This window comes from Anguilla rostrata, chromosome 1 (genome assembly GCF_018555375.3).
Source record: "Anguilla rostrata isolate EN2019 chromosome 1, ASM1855537v3, whole genome shotgun sequence".
NCBI lineage: Eukaryota > Metazoa > Chordata > Actinopteri > Anguilliformes > Anguillidae > Anguilla > Anguilla rostrata.
The window spans coordinates 69,222,398-69,241,309 of record NC_057933.1 but is presented as its reverse complement, the minus strand read 5'-3'; the positions used below and the strand labels follow the sequence as shown (position 1 = coordinate 69,241,309).

Genomic DNA, 18,912 nt, shown 5'->3' with positions numbered 1-18,912 from the left:
TGTCTACATGTTCAACCGGTCATTCAGGTCAAGCTGAAACAACATGACCAGGAATATCATCACATCACATCTCAGACAGTCCACAGAGGGATTGGGGACAGCACCACAGGCACTCATTTTATGCTTAAATTCAAAACCATGTAATCAAGCTTTGATTGGCTGTCAGCCATGTCCGTTACCTGTCTGACTGAAGTGACTCTTGGCTCTTGATGGTATTACAGTATGTCAGTACAGCATGTAGGCTGGCAGGCTGAAGCAATGACTTTCAAGATGCTGCACAGGTGCCCTGTGCACTGACCAGCTAATTACCTCACACTCAAATACTTCCACTGTGTGCTTAATTTATGATAGATCTCCCAATCTAATGAAAATATGGCTGTATAAAAAAATGCAAGCATGTGCAGATACAGTATTTCTCAAAAGTATAATATAAATTCAATAACTAAAAATTTATTTTGTTTGTTTGTTTTTGGAATAAATCAATGGCCTGAGGCTGAAGAGCTATTTATTTTGTTTCTGCGATCTATGTGGTTGTTTATCTTGAGATTTGAATATCTGTTCTTCTGTATTATTGTAGATTTTTGTATATCATGTTGTACATGTTGCATTTTAATATTGTTGTGATGTTATATGGCTGCTACCTTGGCCAGGTCTCTCTTGTAAAAGAGATTTTGATCTCAATGGGACCTCCTGGTAAAATAAAGGTTTAAATAGAGTTTGTATTCAAGCACTGAATTCTTGAAAGTTGGTCATTTGTACTGGTTGATTAGAAGCAGTCCTTTCAGCATCTTTTAAACTGGTTCCCTCTAGTGGTGTCTGTAGGGAACAGTCCTCAGTGGGGAATAGATAATGAATTCTGTGGTTTTTTTTTTTAAAGATAGTAATTATACATTCCTTGTTTTGCATGTGCGTTTTAATTTTTTCATTCGGCTAATTTGTTTTGAATAGTGGCGTTGGTTATAACATCTGAAGTTGAGTTTGAGACATACTGTTTATTTTAGCTGTAAGCTACGCATTTTGTAGGTACTCTCTTAATATTTACTTCTTAGTAGTCATCCATACCAAGGAATGTATCAAAACAATGAATAATTAAAGAATGTTAAAATTAATAAATTGACTTTGACATGTATATTGAATATATATTTCTATAGAGCGAGGGGCTCCTGCTAAAAAAGAATATTTCGCTACATTTTAAGAGAGGAACAACATAAACGTTTTAAATTAATTCCTGAAGATTTTATGAAGGATAATTAATGATGGCTTTTATTAATGGCCCAGACGCCAACCGGAGACCTACCCCTAGCGTCAGTTATAACAGATTGACATAATTGCCACACCAATATGCATAGCAGACATGACTTAGGAGGTACCACCTACAAATTTGTTCTCAGCCAATCGAATAGTCCATAGAGGCACCGATGGGCGGGATAATTCCGTATCGGTCTGAAAGGTAACAGGTTGTACGAGCGAAGCAATTTGGGTCCGTTCAATAAACACAAAAAATTACTCAAGTGGACTTATTTCTTTATTGAGTAACACTGAGTATTATTAAACGTACAGTTCACCAGACGGAGGATCACTAAAGCGGACCAAGCAGCAATAAAGAAATTAGAAAAGGATTTAGACTTCTTTGACAGCAGCAGGTATGTACCCTGAAGCTAGCCAGCCTAGCTAACGTTAGTTGGCTACCAGCACTACACAAGCGCGCCGATTACGTTTAGCCAGCTAACGTTAATCACTAGTCGGTAACCTGGTTGCCGGTAATTTATTTTCGAAAGTGGTCTTTGTTTTTTTAACTTTTAATTCACTTCATTTATTGTGTAAAGTTTTTTTTTGGTATTTTCAAATGATCTGTTTTGAAATAATGTTTATATGGCTGGTGTTTCACGGAATGTTTTAGCTGACTAGCTGCCTAACGTCCTCTAGTCGCTAGTTAAGTAACTAGTAACAGACTGGTAGGAAAAGAGTGCTTAGGCAACAGAGCAGGTGCAGCACCTGTGGCGCTCGCGAGATGCCTCTAACTAGCAACCTTGATTTAGATTTGAAGAAGGAATTTAGTTTGCATTGCTAGCATAGTTTCGCTGGGGAACTGTGAGAAAGAAAATCGTGTTCATGTCAGTACTAGCCTAAGTTAACGGTAGACTAGCGAACGTACTCGTTATGCAGCTAATAAAAGTAATTAACTTGGCTATTTTACACAGTAGCATGATTCCAGCTATGTATGACGCCAGCTGGATCGCTAAGGTTAACTGTATGGGCAGAACACGATGCTTTATCATAAATTGGCTGTTGACATAGCTAGCTAATGTTTCCTAGTGAATTCGGCAAGGTTCATTGCATTGTCTCGCAGTTGAAAAAAAAGTGTTGGAAACGATTTTTTAAAAATCAGATTAATCCCAAGATCATTTAATTTCTGTCAGCTTCAGATGAAAGGTTGACTGTGCCAGAACACATATCATCCGTATCAAGCAACCGAGCCTGGTAACGCGAGCCAGAGTTAGCTACCAAGTTTCAGTTGTAGTCTAGCAGGGTCGATACTGGTCAGCTATGAGCGTGACGCATACACGATACCGAGAACAGCTCATTCTTCACTGTAACATTTTCCCAGATAACGTTAGCTGGCACCAGACCTGTCAGTAAAGTCTGTTGTGGCGTGATGAAGACTACTTGGACAGCTTAAAGTTTTTGTAAACGAGTCCGGAACGTTAATATATAAAAGCGTTCAATTTAATTTCAGCTTTTTTCAAAACGTAGCGTATTGTTCATTTGAGTTGTATATATATATATATATATTTTTTTTATCACTACACGGCCTATTTATTTATGTTGATGTAGTTGGTGCAAAGTGAGTGTTTATTTCATGCTCGGGGCGTATCTTTACCACGTTAAAGTTAATGAGGTTTTGTTATTGTGAAAATGTCACCTTTCATCTTGAAAGAATTCATTCGTGCAGGTATGGCAGTATCCGCAAGGTGTTTACAGTGTCGCGTGGAATGTGTGGGTCTGCACGATTGCTCCGTCCCACATTTCTATATGGTGCTGTTTTGAACTATTTGGCAACCCCAGGGTCCCTTTTGTAATGCCAATGAGGCGCATTTGAATTGGAGTGGCAAAAGAAATGCTTGTTTGTCTGAGTGTGAAAGAAAGTGAAATGGTAAGTCTCCGAGAGCTAGAATACATGGAGAGTGCGTAAGTGATTGAGAGCTAAGTGTAATGGAGAAACAGGGTTCTAGAAAAAACAAAGAAAAAAAAAAAAACTTTTTCCTCAATGTAATGCTCAAGTCACACACACACACTATCAACGCCACCAGTGTCATATAAAATAGCAATGGGCTCTTCTCTCAGTGTCAAGGAATAGAAGCAGAAAGATCAGTGCCATGGATGTTATTGTCTGATGGCATTTCTGTATGGAGAAGCATGGCCATTTCTTATGCGAGTAGCAGTGATTGTGGGGAGACCTGGAGAGCGATTTGGGGACGGTTAGAGATGCAGTGGGAGAGCTTACTGCGGGGAGAGATGAAATCTTTCTGTGCCTCTGCTACTTCCCAATTCTGTCCGCTTTTAATCACATGTTGAGTTCTGCTTGTCATAGAAAATAATTAGAGCTCAATTATCGTTAAGGAAGGAAAATTCCATTTTGAAAAGCGAGGGATTTTGAATTGAATGAGAGCCTCTGTGTCTTGGGACCCTTTTTCCATATTGTCCCCGTTGCCAAGGGCCTTGGGGCATCAGGGTAGAATAGAACAGCCGCGCGCTCCTATTGGTCCCTTATCAGGCTGTTATTCTAAAAAAAAAAAAAAAAGTAAAAAGAATTCTGACCGATGATGGGAAAGTGTTCTGCGGTGACCGGCAGGGCAACATGAAAGGAGGACGGACAGAATGTCGGTCACATGCCCCGCGCTCGTTTTTTTTCCTGCCACTCATTTGGGCAACGTGCAGTGAGTGGGAAACCTGTAGAAACCTACATTCCGGAGCCCCTGCGCATTCCTCCGTGTCCCGCCTCATTTGCACTCTTCCCGTTCTGGATTGGAGTGACACGGCACAGCTCCTCAGGCTTCTAATTCCTACTGGCAGCTTGCCTTCTGAGCCGGGCAGCCGCGGTGCCGGGAGGTGCCAGTCACAGAACCGGGCTGTGCCAGGCGCAGAACCGGGCTGTGCCAGGCGCAGAACCGGGCTGTGCCAGTCGCAGAACCGGGCTGTGCCAGGCGCAGAACCGGGCTGTGCCAGTCACAGAACCGGGCTGTGCCAGGCGCAGAACCGGGCTGTGCCAGTCGCAGAACCGGGCTGTGCCGGTTGCAGAACCAGGTGGTGTACGTTTCTGCTCTGCCCTCCTCACTGTGCCCTTTAATTCACTCTGTAATCGCTCACCGTTGCAGTAGAGCACCCGCTGCTCAGTCATACCAGGACAAGCTGGCTCCCTTCTCAGACTCAAACCAAGGTGCATGCCAAATTAATTTAGAGGGACACGTGCAAATTCTTGGCAAGGGTCGGGCTTGCGGTTTCGCTGTTTAAACGCTGCTTATGAACCATTTATGCGTTCCTGTCAAGAGCTTACAATCCTGAGCCATAGGTTACAGTTTAATCGTCTGTGTTCTTTTCCACCATTTTAATTTTATTTGTGCTAAATCAATGTATCCTACTGAATGCATTTTCAGTCAGTCTCTATCTGTGGTGCTTTGCTTAATTTGTGCTTTTGTCAAGCTCACTCTCCCCTGACCGTTTATTTAATACATTTTAGAGCCGGGTGCATAAACATCAGTAGCAGCCACATGATTAAACAGTTTTGAGGGCTGCCATGACTGTGTTAACCTGTTCTACAGCAACGCAGTTTTATCCTGAGCCACTTCCACAGCAACACGGGGTATTCCTGAGCCGTGAACTACCGTAATTTCAGGGGGGGTTTTTTTCCCCATTGGAGGAGAAGGGGTGAGGGAATGGGCATCAGGGGGCCAGTGTTCTCAGGCGGATCAGTCCAGTAGAGTGTGCCGACTTTCCAAAGCCAGACCCTCCCCCTCAGTCATTCTTCCGTTTTTACCATTCCGGCAGCAGTGTTTAGATAAGCACCGGTGCAGTTTTCACATCAGCTTGGGCGTGAAGGGTCGGAGTGAGCAGGTCATGAGGAAAAATAAAGGAAAACTGTGAAAGTAAGAGGAAGCCGCTCGTCAGCCAGTCCTGTGGAGTCCCTGTGTGCAGAACGCAGACAGACGGACAGACACAGACCCTCAGACAGGCGGAGAGACACAGACCCTCAGACAGACAGACAGACACAGACCTTCAGACAGGCTGACAGACACAGACCCACAGACAGGCGGACAGACACAGACCCTCAGACAGGCAGACAGACACAGACCCACAGACAGACGGACAGCCACAGACAGGCGGACAGACACAGACCCTCAGACAGGCGGACAGACACAGACCCTCAGACAGGCGGACAGACAGACAGACAGGCAGACAGACGAGGGGAGCGTAGCGAGGGAGAGGACGCGATGCGTTCCCAGCATTGCTGCCCTCGTTTTCTGCTCCACATCATTCGGACAATCGGACGGGGCTCGGCCCCCCCCCCCCTCCCTGCAGGGCTCGCACTGAGAGACACTGGGCTGCACTGTTGTTTATCGCTGACACACTGACACACAAAGAGAACAGCCCGGCTGCTCTCTGCTCAAGAGGGCTCTGCCAGTCAGACCCGGGGGGGGTGGGGAGGGCTCTGCCACTCAGTCCTGGGGCACCAGAGCGCACTGCGCTCAGCTTCCAGGTGCTCTGGAGGAGCAGAGGAACGCTCAGCGCCCTTCACAGCCCGCCTGCAGCCAGCGCTCCCCCTTGACCCTGTTCTGGAGGGGCTCCTTTGTCGGGGCGCTGGCATTTCTAAAGGAGGTCGACAAAGCGGCGTACAGGAGACCTTTGCCCCGCCGACGCGTTCGAGAGATTTCCCAGGAATGGGAAATTCCACAAACGCCGTATTGTCCAAATACTAAAGGCTTATGCGCTGAGGCACATTTGTTCCTGACACAAAGACAACCACGTATTGAGCCTGAAAAACAGTGCTGTATGCAAAACGCAAGTAATTAAAGTGTATTATAAATGCATGTGTATTCATATGTATACTCCAGTAGTTATCCAGTAAGTGTGACTTCTGTTGTTTGGGCCAGAAGAAGGTATAGCTACCTGACTGGAGGTCTGTTGAAATGAAGGCCAGTGTTTGCAAACCTGTGTGTTTGGATCATTTCAACAAAAAAGAAGCTCTCAGATCACAGATTGGCGATGGGATTTGCGTTCATAACAGATCTTTAACTGTGACCTGTCTGCTTTACCTGTCATCTCACCTGGAGAAAGATCATCATCTGGGGGAGGGGCTTGTTCAGGCCTAGATGTTTTGAAACAAATAGTCCCCCAGATGCAAAGTAGGGGTTAATCGACTGCCGGAGCCTGTCCTCATGCCAGCCTTTATTATGGCACCACAGGGTCTTGTGCACAGTCAGATCCACAGAGCTCATAAGGGAAGATAAGCACTACTCATAGGTGAGTAAGCATTACTTTATAACAGACCATTGGCCTGCTAGTGTCATCTGACCCCAGCGTACTGTGTGCTGTGTCATCCTTTACTTCGCCTAACTGAGCACATTACCTCGCTTGCGTCCTCAGGTCTCCTCTTAATAACTAATGACGTGTCCCTGCGCTGTGTCGTTCTGTGGTGCACTGCCTGTCTGAGATGAGCTGTTCTGTGGTGCATAGCCCAGCGGTTTTCTATGCGGAAAGAGCCAAAATGCAGGGGGGGGGGGCTGCATTCACAGACATCCCATGGTCAGTTTTTTAAGATGGCAACGGGCGTTGACCCAAACTTGAACCACAACAAAATAATTGCTCCTAAATTTGTGTCATTTATCGATCGTTATAATCGCAGAGCCGTTAATAGCATTGCGAGATTCTGAAGAAAGCCATTGATCTGAATGAAAACTCGAAAGCGAGATGTTGTGCTCTGGCCAGCTTACTCAGCACGAGTAAATTAGAAGAGAAATCACTCCTTGGTTTATTTTATATCATTAGCCTGTGTGACAAGAATTTGTATGGCCAAACATTAGCTTCTTCTGCTAATCCTTCTGCTGTTGCACGTGTCATAATTAAATTAAGAACGACATAGGCCTACATGTTATTATTGTTTGTTCGCATATTATGGCAGAAACAGTTATTTTCTTATCAGAGTGCAAGTGAATTGGCGTAAAACGCCGATTTTGAACAGTCCTGTCTTCCAAAGACGCAGCATTCCGTGAGCTAGCGCGACCGCTGATAGCCCTCGCTCTGAGACATGCCGTTCTGCAGTGCGTAGGCCTGAGATAAGCTGTTCTGGGATACGCAGTCCTCCGGTGTGCCGTTCGATAGCGATAGTGTGCGGTTCTGCAGTGTGCTGCAGGTCTGTGTGCTTTGCGTCGCACGCAGCACATAGTTTACCTTTCCCCTCAGAGCCAGAGTTGTCTTCCCAGGCACAGCTGACAGTTCCTGAGAGGGAAGGGGGGGGACTGGTGCAAGGTGTGGCTCGGACGTGACGTGACCGTTATCAGCAGAGCAAACTGAAAAGGTACTGTGAACTGAGAGGCTGAGACTGGGGGGGGGGGGGGGCGCCTGGGGGAGGTGCCAGGGGGAGGCGCGTGTGCTAATGGGTCGGGAGAAACCGAGGAAGGGCAGAGAAATGAGATAAAGTATTTACTGAAGCCCTTCTGCTTCAGCAGCGCTCACAACCTTTGGTTTAATGGAGCGTGTTGTGAAATCGTTTCGGGAGCAGTGTCACTGTTAGTCACGCCAATAAAGCTCTCCTGACTGAAATTGGGCGCGGAGCACAGGAGGGAAAGAGGAGGGAAAGAATGCGGGAGGAAAAACTGAAGTGGCACAAAGTCTAAAGATGGAGAGTTTGCTCAAGCCAGGTGACGTTATCAAGATATGAACAGAAGTACGTTTCGATCAGGACGTCTGATGAACAATTTTAGTTGTTGCTGCTAACGGTAGTAATGGCAGGTTATTGTACAGTTATTTAAAACTGAAACTGACGCACATGCAATACAGTAGTAAATGGGGCCACTGCTTATAATGTTCAGCTGAAGTGCTTGGAGTGACACGCCCCACAGGACAGAATGAAAAACCTGAACTTGCAAGGTGCACCCGTGGCCAGGATAACCACAAAGCAACACTCATCTGGTCATAGCATCACCCAGGGAGGGAGGGGCTCAGTGGGCAGGGCTCATAGCATTACTCAGAGAGGGAGGGGCTTAGTGGGCAGGGCTCATAGCATCACCCAGGGAGGGAGGGGCTTAGTGGTCAGGGCTCATAGCATCACCCAGGGAGGGAGGGGCTCAGTGGTCAGGGCTCATAGCATCACCCAGGGAGGGAGGGGCTTAGTGGTCAGGGCTCATAGCATCACCCAGGGAGGGAGGGGCTTAGTGGTCAGGGCTCATAGCATCACCCAGGGAGGGAGGGGCTTAGTGGTCTGGGCTCATAGCATCACCCAGGGAGGGAGGGGCTTAGTGGTCTGGGCTCATAGCATCACCCAGGGAGGGAGGGGCTTAGTGGTCAGGGCTCATACCATCACCCAGGGAGGGAGGGGCTCAGTGGTCTGGGCTCATAGCATTACTCAGGGAGGGAGGGGCTTAGTGGTCAGGGCTCATAGCATCACCCAGGGAGGGAGGGGCTTAGTGGTCTGGGCTCATAGCATCATCCAGGGAGGGAGGGGCTCAGTGGTCTGGGCTCATAGCATCACCCAGGGAAGGAGGGGCTAAGTGGGCAGGGCTCATAGCATTACTCAGGGAGGGAGGGGCTCAGTGGTCTGGGCTCATAGCATTACACAGGGAGGGAGGGGCACTAGTGGGCAGGATTTTTCCCTCTTTGTGGCGCAAAGCTAAGCTAACTCCTCCTCCTGAGTTGGACGCCTGGTGTGTGCCTGTGTCCGCTGGGAGCGCAGGCTCCTGTGCTGCAGTGACTGCGCAGCTCAGCCAGCTGCTCGCTGCTCCGGGATCAGCGCTGGAGCAGTAACGGGAAGTGACAAAGCGAGTGGCAGCTCCAGTGCTGTGTGCAAACAGGCAGAAACAGGACCAACGTGTTTTCAGGCCTGCACCGCGGACAGGAAGGTGCAGCGGTGGAGAGATTGGGCGAGAAAGAGTTAAAGGTGGGAGGGAGGGAGGGAGGGAGGGGGGACAGAGAGAGAGTGAGAAAGGGGAAGAGAGAGAGAGAGAGAGAGCGGGACAGGGAAGGAGAGGGGGAGAGAGTGAGATAGTCCAAGTTAATAACTAATCAAGGTCACAAGTAAAGAATGCCAGAACAGTGGAGCACCCCAGGCAATGAGGTAAATACCATCAGAGCCAAGAGCCATAATCCACTGGGCCCGCTCCCAGACTTCCTCATTCCATGCCCAGCATGTGGGCGAGAGAAGTGTGTGTGTGTGTGTGTGTGCATGCCCACTTGGGCGCATGTACGTGTGTGTGTGCGTGAGCGAGAGAGTGTGTGTGCGTCTGTGTGTGTGTGTGTGGAAAACCCCCACATGGTGTGTTTTGGGGAATTTCATTTTAACCTTGAAGTTAATTTATCTTTAAAAATATACAGTGGACACTCCCAAAATCATGCGCTGGCATGATTTGCATTTTATAAATCATGTACTGGGGGGAAGACAGCACTGGCTTTAATGCACACTCCACTGTCCAGGCTATAGCTGCTGCTGCTGTCCACTACTAACTAATGATGCCCATTATGGTAAGAGCTCACCTGGGAGGCTGTGCTTGGGGGAGGACGCAGATGAGCAGATGAGACTCGTCGTTCCCGGCCTCCTCCTCTTGACCTTTTCTCCCTTTATTGAGCTCCAGCGGTGCTTTAAGGGCCTTCTGCAGAGCTGTGAGCAAAGCTTCCATTAGACTCAGGAAACCTGGGAACCCACTTTCCACTGTCTCCTAAATTCACACTGACAGAGACTGCTGGAGGTGGCGGTGCCCTTCAGATAGTGTTTTTTTTGTTGTTTTGTTACATTAATTACATTACTTGTGTGGATTTATGGGAAGCTCTTTCCCGAGGACGGTATCAGTGATCAGCTTCTTCGCTGTCATAGTTAAAATTGTCATCCAGTTGTAAGGGTTGTGTATATCTGCAAGCAATTTGCAAGCTCCTTGTTAAGGGATAACGGATGTCCTAGCCGCGGCGAAAGCGACTTTCGGTTTTCAAGTCTGAGTGTACGGAGGATGTGCTAGCTGCGTGTGCTCCTGTGTCGCAGAAGAATGAGGATAGGCTGTTGCCTGGATGAGGACCTGTGGAAGATGGGAAGCCTTGGCATGCTCTGATGAAGCAGGTCATCTGTCATGAGGCTTCGTCACCCGACTGCTGTTCAGGTGGAATGTGGAGGAACGGAATGATAAATGGGTATAGGTTATTCTTGCCACAGCTTTGGATTATGCACAGCCTCTGTAATTTTTAAAGCGATTACAAATTTCATCCTTTGTACAGCTGGGAATATGGTTCGTGTAGCGTACAACAGAGTGTATGGGATGATGTGACCTTTAGGTTAGCAGCTGTGCTCCTTCACAGAGACAGCCGGAGGTCCGGTCGGTTGGCTGGAGCGGACTCATGCAGAGAAATGAGGATGAACATACAACGCAGTGACTAGGAATATAGCCTGCTTTTCCCTATGGCTTCAAGTCAGCCCGAAGCGTGCACTCAAGCACACACACACACACACACAGCGTTCAGAAATAACAGTATGAATGATGCCAAGTTCACTCTGGTTCCTTAGTGTGCCAATCTATATGAACGGTAACAGCTGACGAGTCCATGTGCCCTGTGAAAAACTATACGTCAATGAAATAACTTCATAATGGACTTTAGCTAGCTAACCGGAACGTAAACCTCATGCGATTAACTCTCAGGCTTGTGTTGTGCTGTCTGCTTCTGGGAAACGGCCGCCGTGATCTTTCTCCTTTCAGAAAGAGCATTTCACAGCGGCCACGGGGGCCTCATTTGAATATCAATCGCAGCTGCGCCGTTGCGCTGCTGGGGTGGAGAAATGACTGCTTCCTTGTGTGCGCTGCTCTTTTCACAAACACCGAGACCCAAATGCCAGTCCGTCCGGAGTCCAAACGCCGCCCCCCCCCGCTTATTCCGGTTAAATAAGCGTGTCTCTCTGGCGTTGGGGCGGGGTCCTGCCCCACTCTTACCAAGCCCTTCTGGGGGGCAGCACGGCGCATTCATTCACACAGGCACCCAGCGGCGTTTAAAAAGAAACACGCATCCTTCCATTCCACCCACAAACCATTCAAATCTGATTTCATCAGCGACGCTAGTAGTATGTTCTGAAAGCGGACTACTTTCGATTGAACCACAACTCTGCAGAAAATGACAGTACAGCGTGCTGAACTTCCACAAGAACCGCACAGCTGAGTAACTTGGTTAGAAGTTGATTTTGGTATACTACCCAGACGGACACAACACACCACGGACACAACAAATGTGCTACTGCTGGATGGTACAATAAATGCTGATAAACCTTCTTTTGACATACTATGTGCTTGATACTCACTGCACTGCCCTGGAAGGCAAAAATGCTGATGCTGGCTGAACCGTCACTTAAACGTTGACGTGTGTCCGTGGTCCTGTCGCAGGACCTCTGCGGTCTTCGGTTCGGTTCCTCACCCTGTCCCCGCTTTTCTCTCTCCGCCCCCCGCAGCATGAGCGCCCCGTCCCCGGACAGGAGGACGCCCCTGGACTACGGCGTCCAGATCCGGTTCATCAAGGACCTCCACGACACGGGCGGGGGCGGGGCCCGGAGCGCGGGGAAGAGCGGCGCCGGCGCCCACAAGTACGGCGTGGCGGTGCGGGTGCAGGGCATCGCGGGGCAGCCCTACGTGGTCCTCAAGGAGGGGGAGAAGGGCGACTCGTACGGGGTGCAGCTGAGGTCCGGCTCCCCCCAGGCCTACGGCAGCCTCCCCAGGAGGAGGGAGGACGGGGGGGCCCCCGGCTCGCTGGCCGGGGAGGGGGGCGGGAGCGCCCTGCGCCGGGCCCGGTCCCACGGCTCCCTGCTGGAGGGCGAGGCCGCGGGGGACTTCTCCGAGCCCCTGGGGAGGCCCCCTGGAGACGGCCGCTCCGGCAGCTATGGGACTCTGGACGGGGGGGTCGGGATCGGAGGGGAGAGGGAGAGGGGGGGTGTGGAACCCCGGCCCCCGGCCGAAAGCAGGGGAGGGAGGGGCAGCTGGGGAGGGCCTCCCCAGGCTGGGGTGAACGGGTCGCTAGGGGGCGAGGGAGGGCTACAGCGGGGTAACTATGCGCCTACAGAGCCCTTCCCAGTCCCCCCGCCCCCCATATCGTACGTGCAGGATCCCCCCCAGGCTGTGGACAGAAACTCTCTGGCCCCCATCAACAGGCTCATCAGCAGGTTTGACGGCAGCGCTCCCGCTGGTCCCGCCGGTCCAGCTAGGGGGCGCTCCGGAGCTGGAGGGCGGATGAATTCGGAGGAGCACAAGCGCTCCCGCAGCGTGGACACTGGCGACAGGGCGCCGGACGCGCCGGTGGCCCCTCCCCTCCCCTCGTCCATCTCCAACCCCTACAGCTCCCCTCCGTCGTCCTCCGCCTCCTCCTACAGCAGTCTGGGGCGGGGCTCCGGGTCCGTCGCCAGGGTGGCCGCCCTCTCTGCTCCTTCACCAGCTAGCGACTGGTCAACAGGGAGCTATGTTGCTAGGGAGCCGCTGCCCGTCAGTCAAACAGAAACACAGGTAAGCGGCTTGGTGGAATTCTGTGATTGGTTGATGGTTTGCAGGAATGCCTTGATTGGGGGATGAGGCTGCATTAGAATACCTAATGTGAGCGCTCAGCTAGCTATTGTGTTTGAAAGAGCTGTAACTTAACATGCTTTAGTATCTCTTGCCATACAGTGTGAATCCGTGAATGATTTTTGTTTGTTGGTATTGTGACCTCATTGACATTAAGTCCTGTGATTTGCACCAAGGTGACGCCTGACCTGCTGCTGATGGACCAGGGTCAAGGTTCAGAGGTCATGACCGAAGAGGAACGAACCAAACAGGCCATCTACAACATCCTGAGATTGGGGTATAGATTATTCTCAAAAACGTTTGAATAGATTATTCTCTTCTCACTTCAGAAAGAAGCCGCATTTCCATAACTTCAGTACGCCTCCTCAGGACTGCCCTCCGTCTCTTTAGTATAATTGTGATTGGAGTGAAAAGCCATGCAGTACCTGGACACTGCTCCACATCCAGTGGGCAGGTAGGCCTGCGGGTAAGAGCAGTGCCTGGCAGTGGGATTAAGAGCAGCGGCAGTGGAGCTGACGGTGGATGATCTGACGCGTTAAGTGCTGAGTAAGGGCGAGGTGTGTCCGGTGCCGTCTGTAACTCCTCTGCTTATCCTGTCCCCTTTTCCTCTTTCAGGGCCAATGAGAATGAATCTGCCACCAAACAGAAAGTCAACCTGGTCTTTGAGAAGATTCAGGGCCTGAGGGTAATGGTGTGTTTATTTTTACCATTATATTGGGCGTGGATGTTTGTGTGCACTTGCGTGACACTTATATTATGAAGCAGGATTAAGGATTTAGCTGGATAGATAGCATACATATTTTGAAATGGCTCAGGCTTTCGTCCAATAAGATTCTGTTGTTATTGAAAATATTTTTATGAGTTAGCCAGTTAGCTCCTCGCTCACACTTTGTGAAATGGCCCCTGGTGTGTCTCTGCCTGTGCTGTAACCGTCTTGTACAAGGTGTGCCTGTGTGAAAGTGTGTGTGCTGATGGCTGCGCTTCTCTCTCCAGACCAACGAGGGCGCCAGTGAGGCATGGAGGGCGGAGAAGAGGGATCTGGAGAGGAGGCTTGCTGAGCTGCAGTCGGCTCTGAGCGTGGAGAGAAAGGTCAGCCTTCTGTCCCTGTGTACTCTGCGCTGTGTCAGTGTGTTTGTGTAGCACAGAGTCTGCCTCGGGTCTGACACAGTGTAGCACAGAGTCCCCCTCAGGTCTGACACAGTGTAGCACAGAGAAACCCCTCAGGTCTGACACAGTGTAGCACAGAGAAACCCCTCAGGTCTGACACAGTGTAGCACAGAGTCCCCCTCAGGTCTGACACAGTGTAGCACAGAGAACCCCTCAGGTCTGACACAGTGTAGCACAGAGTCCCCCTGAGGTCTGCCACAGTGTAGCACAGAGAACCCCTCAGGTCTGACACAGTGTAGCACAGAGAACCCCTCAGGTCTGACACAGTGTAGCACAGAGTCCCCCTCGGGTCTGACACAGTGTAGCACAGATTCCCCATTATTTTACATTACATTACATTATAGGTTCTTAGCAGACGCTCTTATCCAGAGCGACTTACAACAAGTGCATTACAAAACTCAGAGACAAGCGCTTTACAACATTCCTGCAAGAGAGCTACAATAGGTATAACTTTGCAAAAAGTGTGAATTGTACCCCCTTTTTTTTTTTTTTTTTTTTTTTTTTTAAATATATATAAATTCCCACCCCCCACCCACCTAGTTGTAGATGAACCTAGTTACATGAAAATAACATGACGCGTGGTTGCTCAGTTGAGGTTTAATGGATGTTAGAGGGTAGTGGGGGGTGATGAGGTGAGATGTAGCTTGAAGAGGTGAGTCTTCAGTCTACGTTTGAAGACGGCCAGGGTCTCTGCTGTTCTGACTTGCACAGGAAGGTCATTCCACCACCGTGGGCTAGAACAGACAGGAGGCGTGACCGGGTGCTGGTGCGAGCCGGGGCAGGGACCAGGCGACATGTGGCAGCAGAACGGAGAGGTCTAGCTGGGGTGTAGGGTCTGATGAGTTGACGTAGATAGGGAGGGGCTGACCCCCTGGCTGCTTTGAAGGCTAGCACTAATGTTTTAAATTTGATGCGAGCCATCACGGGGAGCCAGTGGAGGGTGGTGAGCAGGGGGGTAACGTGGGAATGTCTGGGGAGGTTGAAGACCAGACGCGCTGCTGCGTTCTGGATGAGTTGCAGGGGTCTGATAGATGATGCTGGGAGGCCAGAAAGCAGGGAGTTACAGTAGTCCAGGCGGGACAGGACCACTGCCTGGACGAGGAGTTGGGTCGAGTAAGTTGTGAGGAAGGGGCGGATCCTCCGGATGTTATACAGGAAGAACCTGCATGAACGTGTCACTGCTGAAATGTGCTCGGTGAGGGACAGTCTGTTGTCCATCACCACGCCAAGGTTTCTAGTTGAGGGTGATGGTGTGAGGATGGTATTACCTAGGGAGATAGAGAGATCAGAGAGAGGGGAGTTAAGAGCCGGAATATAAATGAGCTCTGTCTTACCTGGATTGAGCTTGAGATGGTGGCGGACCATCCAGCTCTGAATATCACTCAGGCAGGCAGTGATGCGGGCTGAGACCTGTGTGTCAGAGGGTGGGAAGGAGAGAAACAGTTGTGTGTCATCAGCATAGCAATGGTAAGACATACCATGAGCTGTGATGACAGGGCCAAGGGACTGGGTGTAGAGAGAGAAGAGGAGAGGACCAAGGACCGAGCCCTGTGGGACTCCGGTGGTGAGGGGGTGTGGCGCAGATACTTTACCAGCCCAGGCTACCTGGAAGGAGCGATCTGAGAGGTAAGACTCAATCCAATTGAGGACTGTGCCACAGATCCCCATTGCAGATAGGGAGGACAGGAGGGTGGGGTGGTCGACTGTGTCGAAGGCTGCCGATAGGTCCAGAAGTAATAAGACGGAGGAGAGGGAGGCTGCCCGGGCTGCGTGGAGAGCTTCGTTGACAGAGAGGAGTGCGGTCTCTGTCCCCCTGAGGTCTGACACAGTGTAGCACAGAGTCCCCCTCAGGTCTGCCACAGTGTAGCACAGAGTCCTCCTCAGGTCTGACACAGTGTAGCACAGGGGCCCCCTGAGGTCTGACACAGTGTAGCACAGAGTCCCCCTCAGGTCTGCCACAGTGTAGCACAGAGTCCCCCTCAGGTCTGCCACAGTGTAGCACAGAGTCCTCCTCAGGTCTGACACAGTGTAGCACAGGGGCCCCCTGAGGTCTGACACAGTGTAGCACAGGGGCCCCCTTGGGTCCTAATGCTGCCACACTGCTGCCTTCCTGTCAGGACTCAGGACTGGACTTGCTGTCCCGCTCTCCTGCCTCTGTCACTGTATGACCGAATCATTTGAGGGTTTAAATGACTCATAGGGCAGCTCTTTAGCCGACTTTATTTGCTGGCATCATCTGAATCAGTCCGTTTCTGCGAACTCGGACAGGATGTTCAGTCATTATTTATGGAGAGGTCATGATGTGCTGAGGTGCTGAAGGGAACACTTCTGAGCCAAAGTGCACTGAGTGTAAGGCTGAAGGAACACTGTGACTGTAGGTGTACCGAGATGCTGAAAGAACACTATGGCTCTGGTTTTGAGATGCTATGGCAACACTGTGACTCGCAGTGAGATGCTGAAGTAACACTGGCTTGTGCAGTGAGATGCTGAAGTAACACTGGCGTGTGCAGTGAGATGCTGAAGTAACACTGGCTTGTGCAGTGAGATGCTGAAGTAACACTGGCGTGTGCAGTGAGATGCTGAAGTAACACTGGCGTGTGCAGTGAGATGCTGAAGTAACACTGGCGTGTGCAGTGAGATGCTGAAGTAACACTGGCGTGTGCAGTGACGTGCTGAAGGAACACTGTAACTGGCTGTGAGGAGTTCTGATGATACAGTGACTCATGGAGAGATGCTGTATGGGTAGCCAGGCGCGTAAAGAAAGCTGACGGTAGGTGGAGTCAGATGCTGAAGCAGCACTGTCTGCAGTTGTTGTGAGATGCTGACGGCCGCATGTTTATTGCTAATTTATTTTGTTTGCATGACATGGATGTTCGCTTTTGTTTGTTAATGAAGATGATGTCACGGTTTTATCGTTGTGATTTAAGTACTGAACGGAGATTAATGGACGTTCTTGCTCATGGAAAACAACTGCAGTGTCTGTCTGTCAGAAGGTCTGTTTAAGTCCCTCTGCGGTGCTGTCTGTCAGTCACTCTAGTGCTGCCTGTGGCTCTGTAGTTGTGTCAGTCGCTGTCCGTCTGTGCCTTCCGATCGAACCATTTCCTCGACCTCAATTAAATCTAGTTCCAGCTCTTAATGAGAAAATGAGAAAATCGGAGAATGGCCTTCCATTGAGCATTCAGCGCCCTTCTGGAGCCGTCCCGACCAGCCAATCACACACAGCCCGAGGAGCCCGGCCCTCCCGTACGGCACGGTCGCCACACGTGTGCGGGGCGTTAATTAGCAGGGAGAGCTCAGCCAAACACCGTTTGCTTCACGCGGGCTTTAGCATCCCGTCTCCAGTGGAAAAGCTAATTAGCGAAATCCTAATTAGGACCCGAGGATTTACTTAAGAGCTCCGTAACTGCGGGCGGCTAATTGCGTGTTTGGAGTGAACACCTGTGGACGCGGCGCTCCCCCTGGACCGGAGCCCTGTTAGTGTAGCCTGTCTGTCGCCACACCGGTACAGCAGGGCCCGTATCCACTCACTGTGGGGGTAAAACACATGCCGGCTTTGACCTGGGTCCTACCCTGGCCTTAATTACAGTGCACACACACACACACACACACACACACACACACACACACGCAGAGGTACGGCTCTCCTGCTCCCTGGAACAGGGCAGACCTGCACTGCCCCCGCTGTAATAACAGGCTTACTGCACACCTGCTGGACGTAAATAGCAGTTTGTGTGTCCCTGTGGAAAGCTTCATACCAGCAGAAAGGCAATGCCTGTTAAAAATGCATTGTGTTTTAGCTCAGGGGATTTATTCAAATAGTCCTTCCTCCTTCATTTTCAGCCAGTTATTAGCCATGAATATTATCCATTAAAGGGATAGTTCACCCAATAATTCATTATATTTATTTAAATTTCTTACCTTGAGAAATCAAATGTCTCTTGAAGCAGCAATGCAGCTCTCCTTAGTGTATTTCTTGAGATCTTTTTAGTTCCTCAAAAAAGCCTTGATGACAAGGCCTCATTTCCTAAATGAATAGAAGCCCAAGGAAGATCCTGTTAAAATTCTCCTTTAGAATCTCTTTGAAATGAGTAAAGAAAGCTGTTACTACTGGTGCTGCTCTGTGTCTCAGGGCTCATCCAGCGCTGACCTCAAGCTGAAGGCCGAGCTGGAGGACTGTCTGGATGAGAACCTGCAGCTGCAGGAACAGCTGGACAAGAAGACGACCGAGATGCACCAGACACACACTGAGTAAGGAAGAGGGGGGTCGTGTGGACGTGTGTGTGTACGTGTGTGTGTATCTGTGTGTGTCTGTGTATGTACCTGTGTTTCTGTGTATCTGTGTGTGTCTGTACGTATGGCTGCTGTGTTGGGGTCTCTGTGTTGGTGTCTGTGTGCCTGTTTGTGAGTCTGTGTGTGTGTCTGTACGTATGGCTGCTGTGTTGGGGTCTCTGTGTTGGGGTCTGTGTGCGTGTTTGTGAGTTTGTGGCAGGTACCCATGCTCTCTCCCTCTGCCAGACTGACCCAGTTGCGGATGGACAGGGAGTCTGCAGAGTCTCGGGTTCGACAGCTGGAGGACCAACTGTCCGGCCTGCAGGAGGAACTGAAGAAGGAGTCAGAGAGCAGAGCTCAGTCAGACTCACTGCAAGCGGTACCTCTCCCTCTCTCTTCTCTCTCTCTCCTCCTCCTCCTCCTCCCTCCCTCCCTGTCTGTCCCTCTCTTCGTCCCTCTCTCTCTCTCTCTCTCTCCTCCTCCATCCCTCCCTCCCTGTCTGTCCCCCTCTCCGTCCCTCTCTCCTCTCTCCCTCTCCCCTCTCTCTCCCTCCTCCCTCCCTCCCTCCCTGTCTCTCTCTCCGTCCCTCTCTCTCTCCCCTCCTCCCTCCCTCCCTCTCTCCCTGTCTGTCCCTCTCTCCCCCTCTCTCTCTCTCCATCCCTCCCTCTCTCTCCCTGTCTGTCCCTCT

General features: G+C 50.3%; 1 protein-coding gene across 35 annotated transcripts in view; it reads left to right on the top strand.

Moving 5' to 3' along the window:
- The first annotated feature begins 1,410 nt into the window (after nucleotides 1-1,410).
- LOC135264845 (cingulin) overlaps nucleotides 1,411-18,912 on the top strand; it is a 35,152-nt gene continuing 17,650 nt past the window's right edge. For 34 of the 35 annotated variants that reach the window (XM_064353853.1, XM_064353786.1, XM_064353804.1 and 31 more), the window contains exons 1-7: nucleotides 1,411-1,643; nucleotides 11,690-12,731; nucleotides 12,965-13,065; nucleotides 13,404-13,479; nucleotides 13,782-13,877; nucleotides 18,085-18,203; nucleotides 18,471-18,603. In XM_064353853.1, coding sequence (XP_064209923.1) covers nucleotides 11,691-12,731; nucleotides 12,965-13,065; nucleotides 13,404-13,479; nucleotides 13,782-13,877; nucleotides 18,085-18,203; nucleotides 18,471-18,603 — 1,566 coding nt within the window. In that variant the 5' untranslated portion in view covers nucleotides 1,411-1,643; nucleotide 11,690. The remainder of the gene's footprint in view (nucleotides 1,644-11,689; nucleotides 12,732-12,964; nucleotides 13,066-13,403; nucleotides 13,480-13,781; nucleotides 13,878-18,084; nucleotides 18,204-18,470; nucleotides 18,604-18,912) is intronic. The other variant, XM_064354082.1, reaches the window with a different exon arrangement.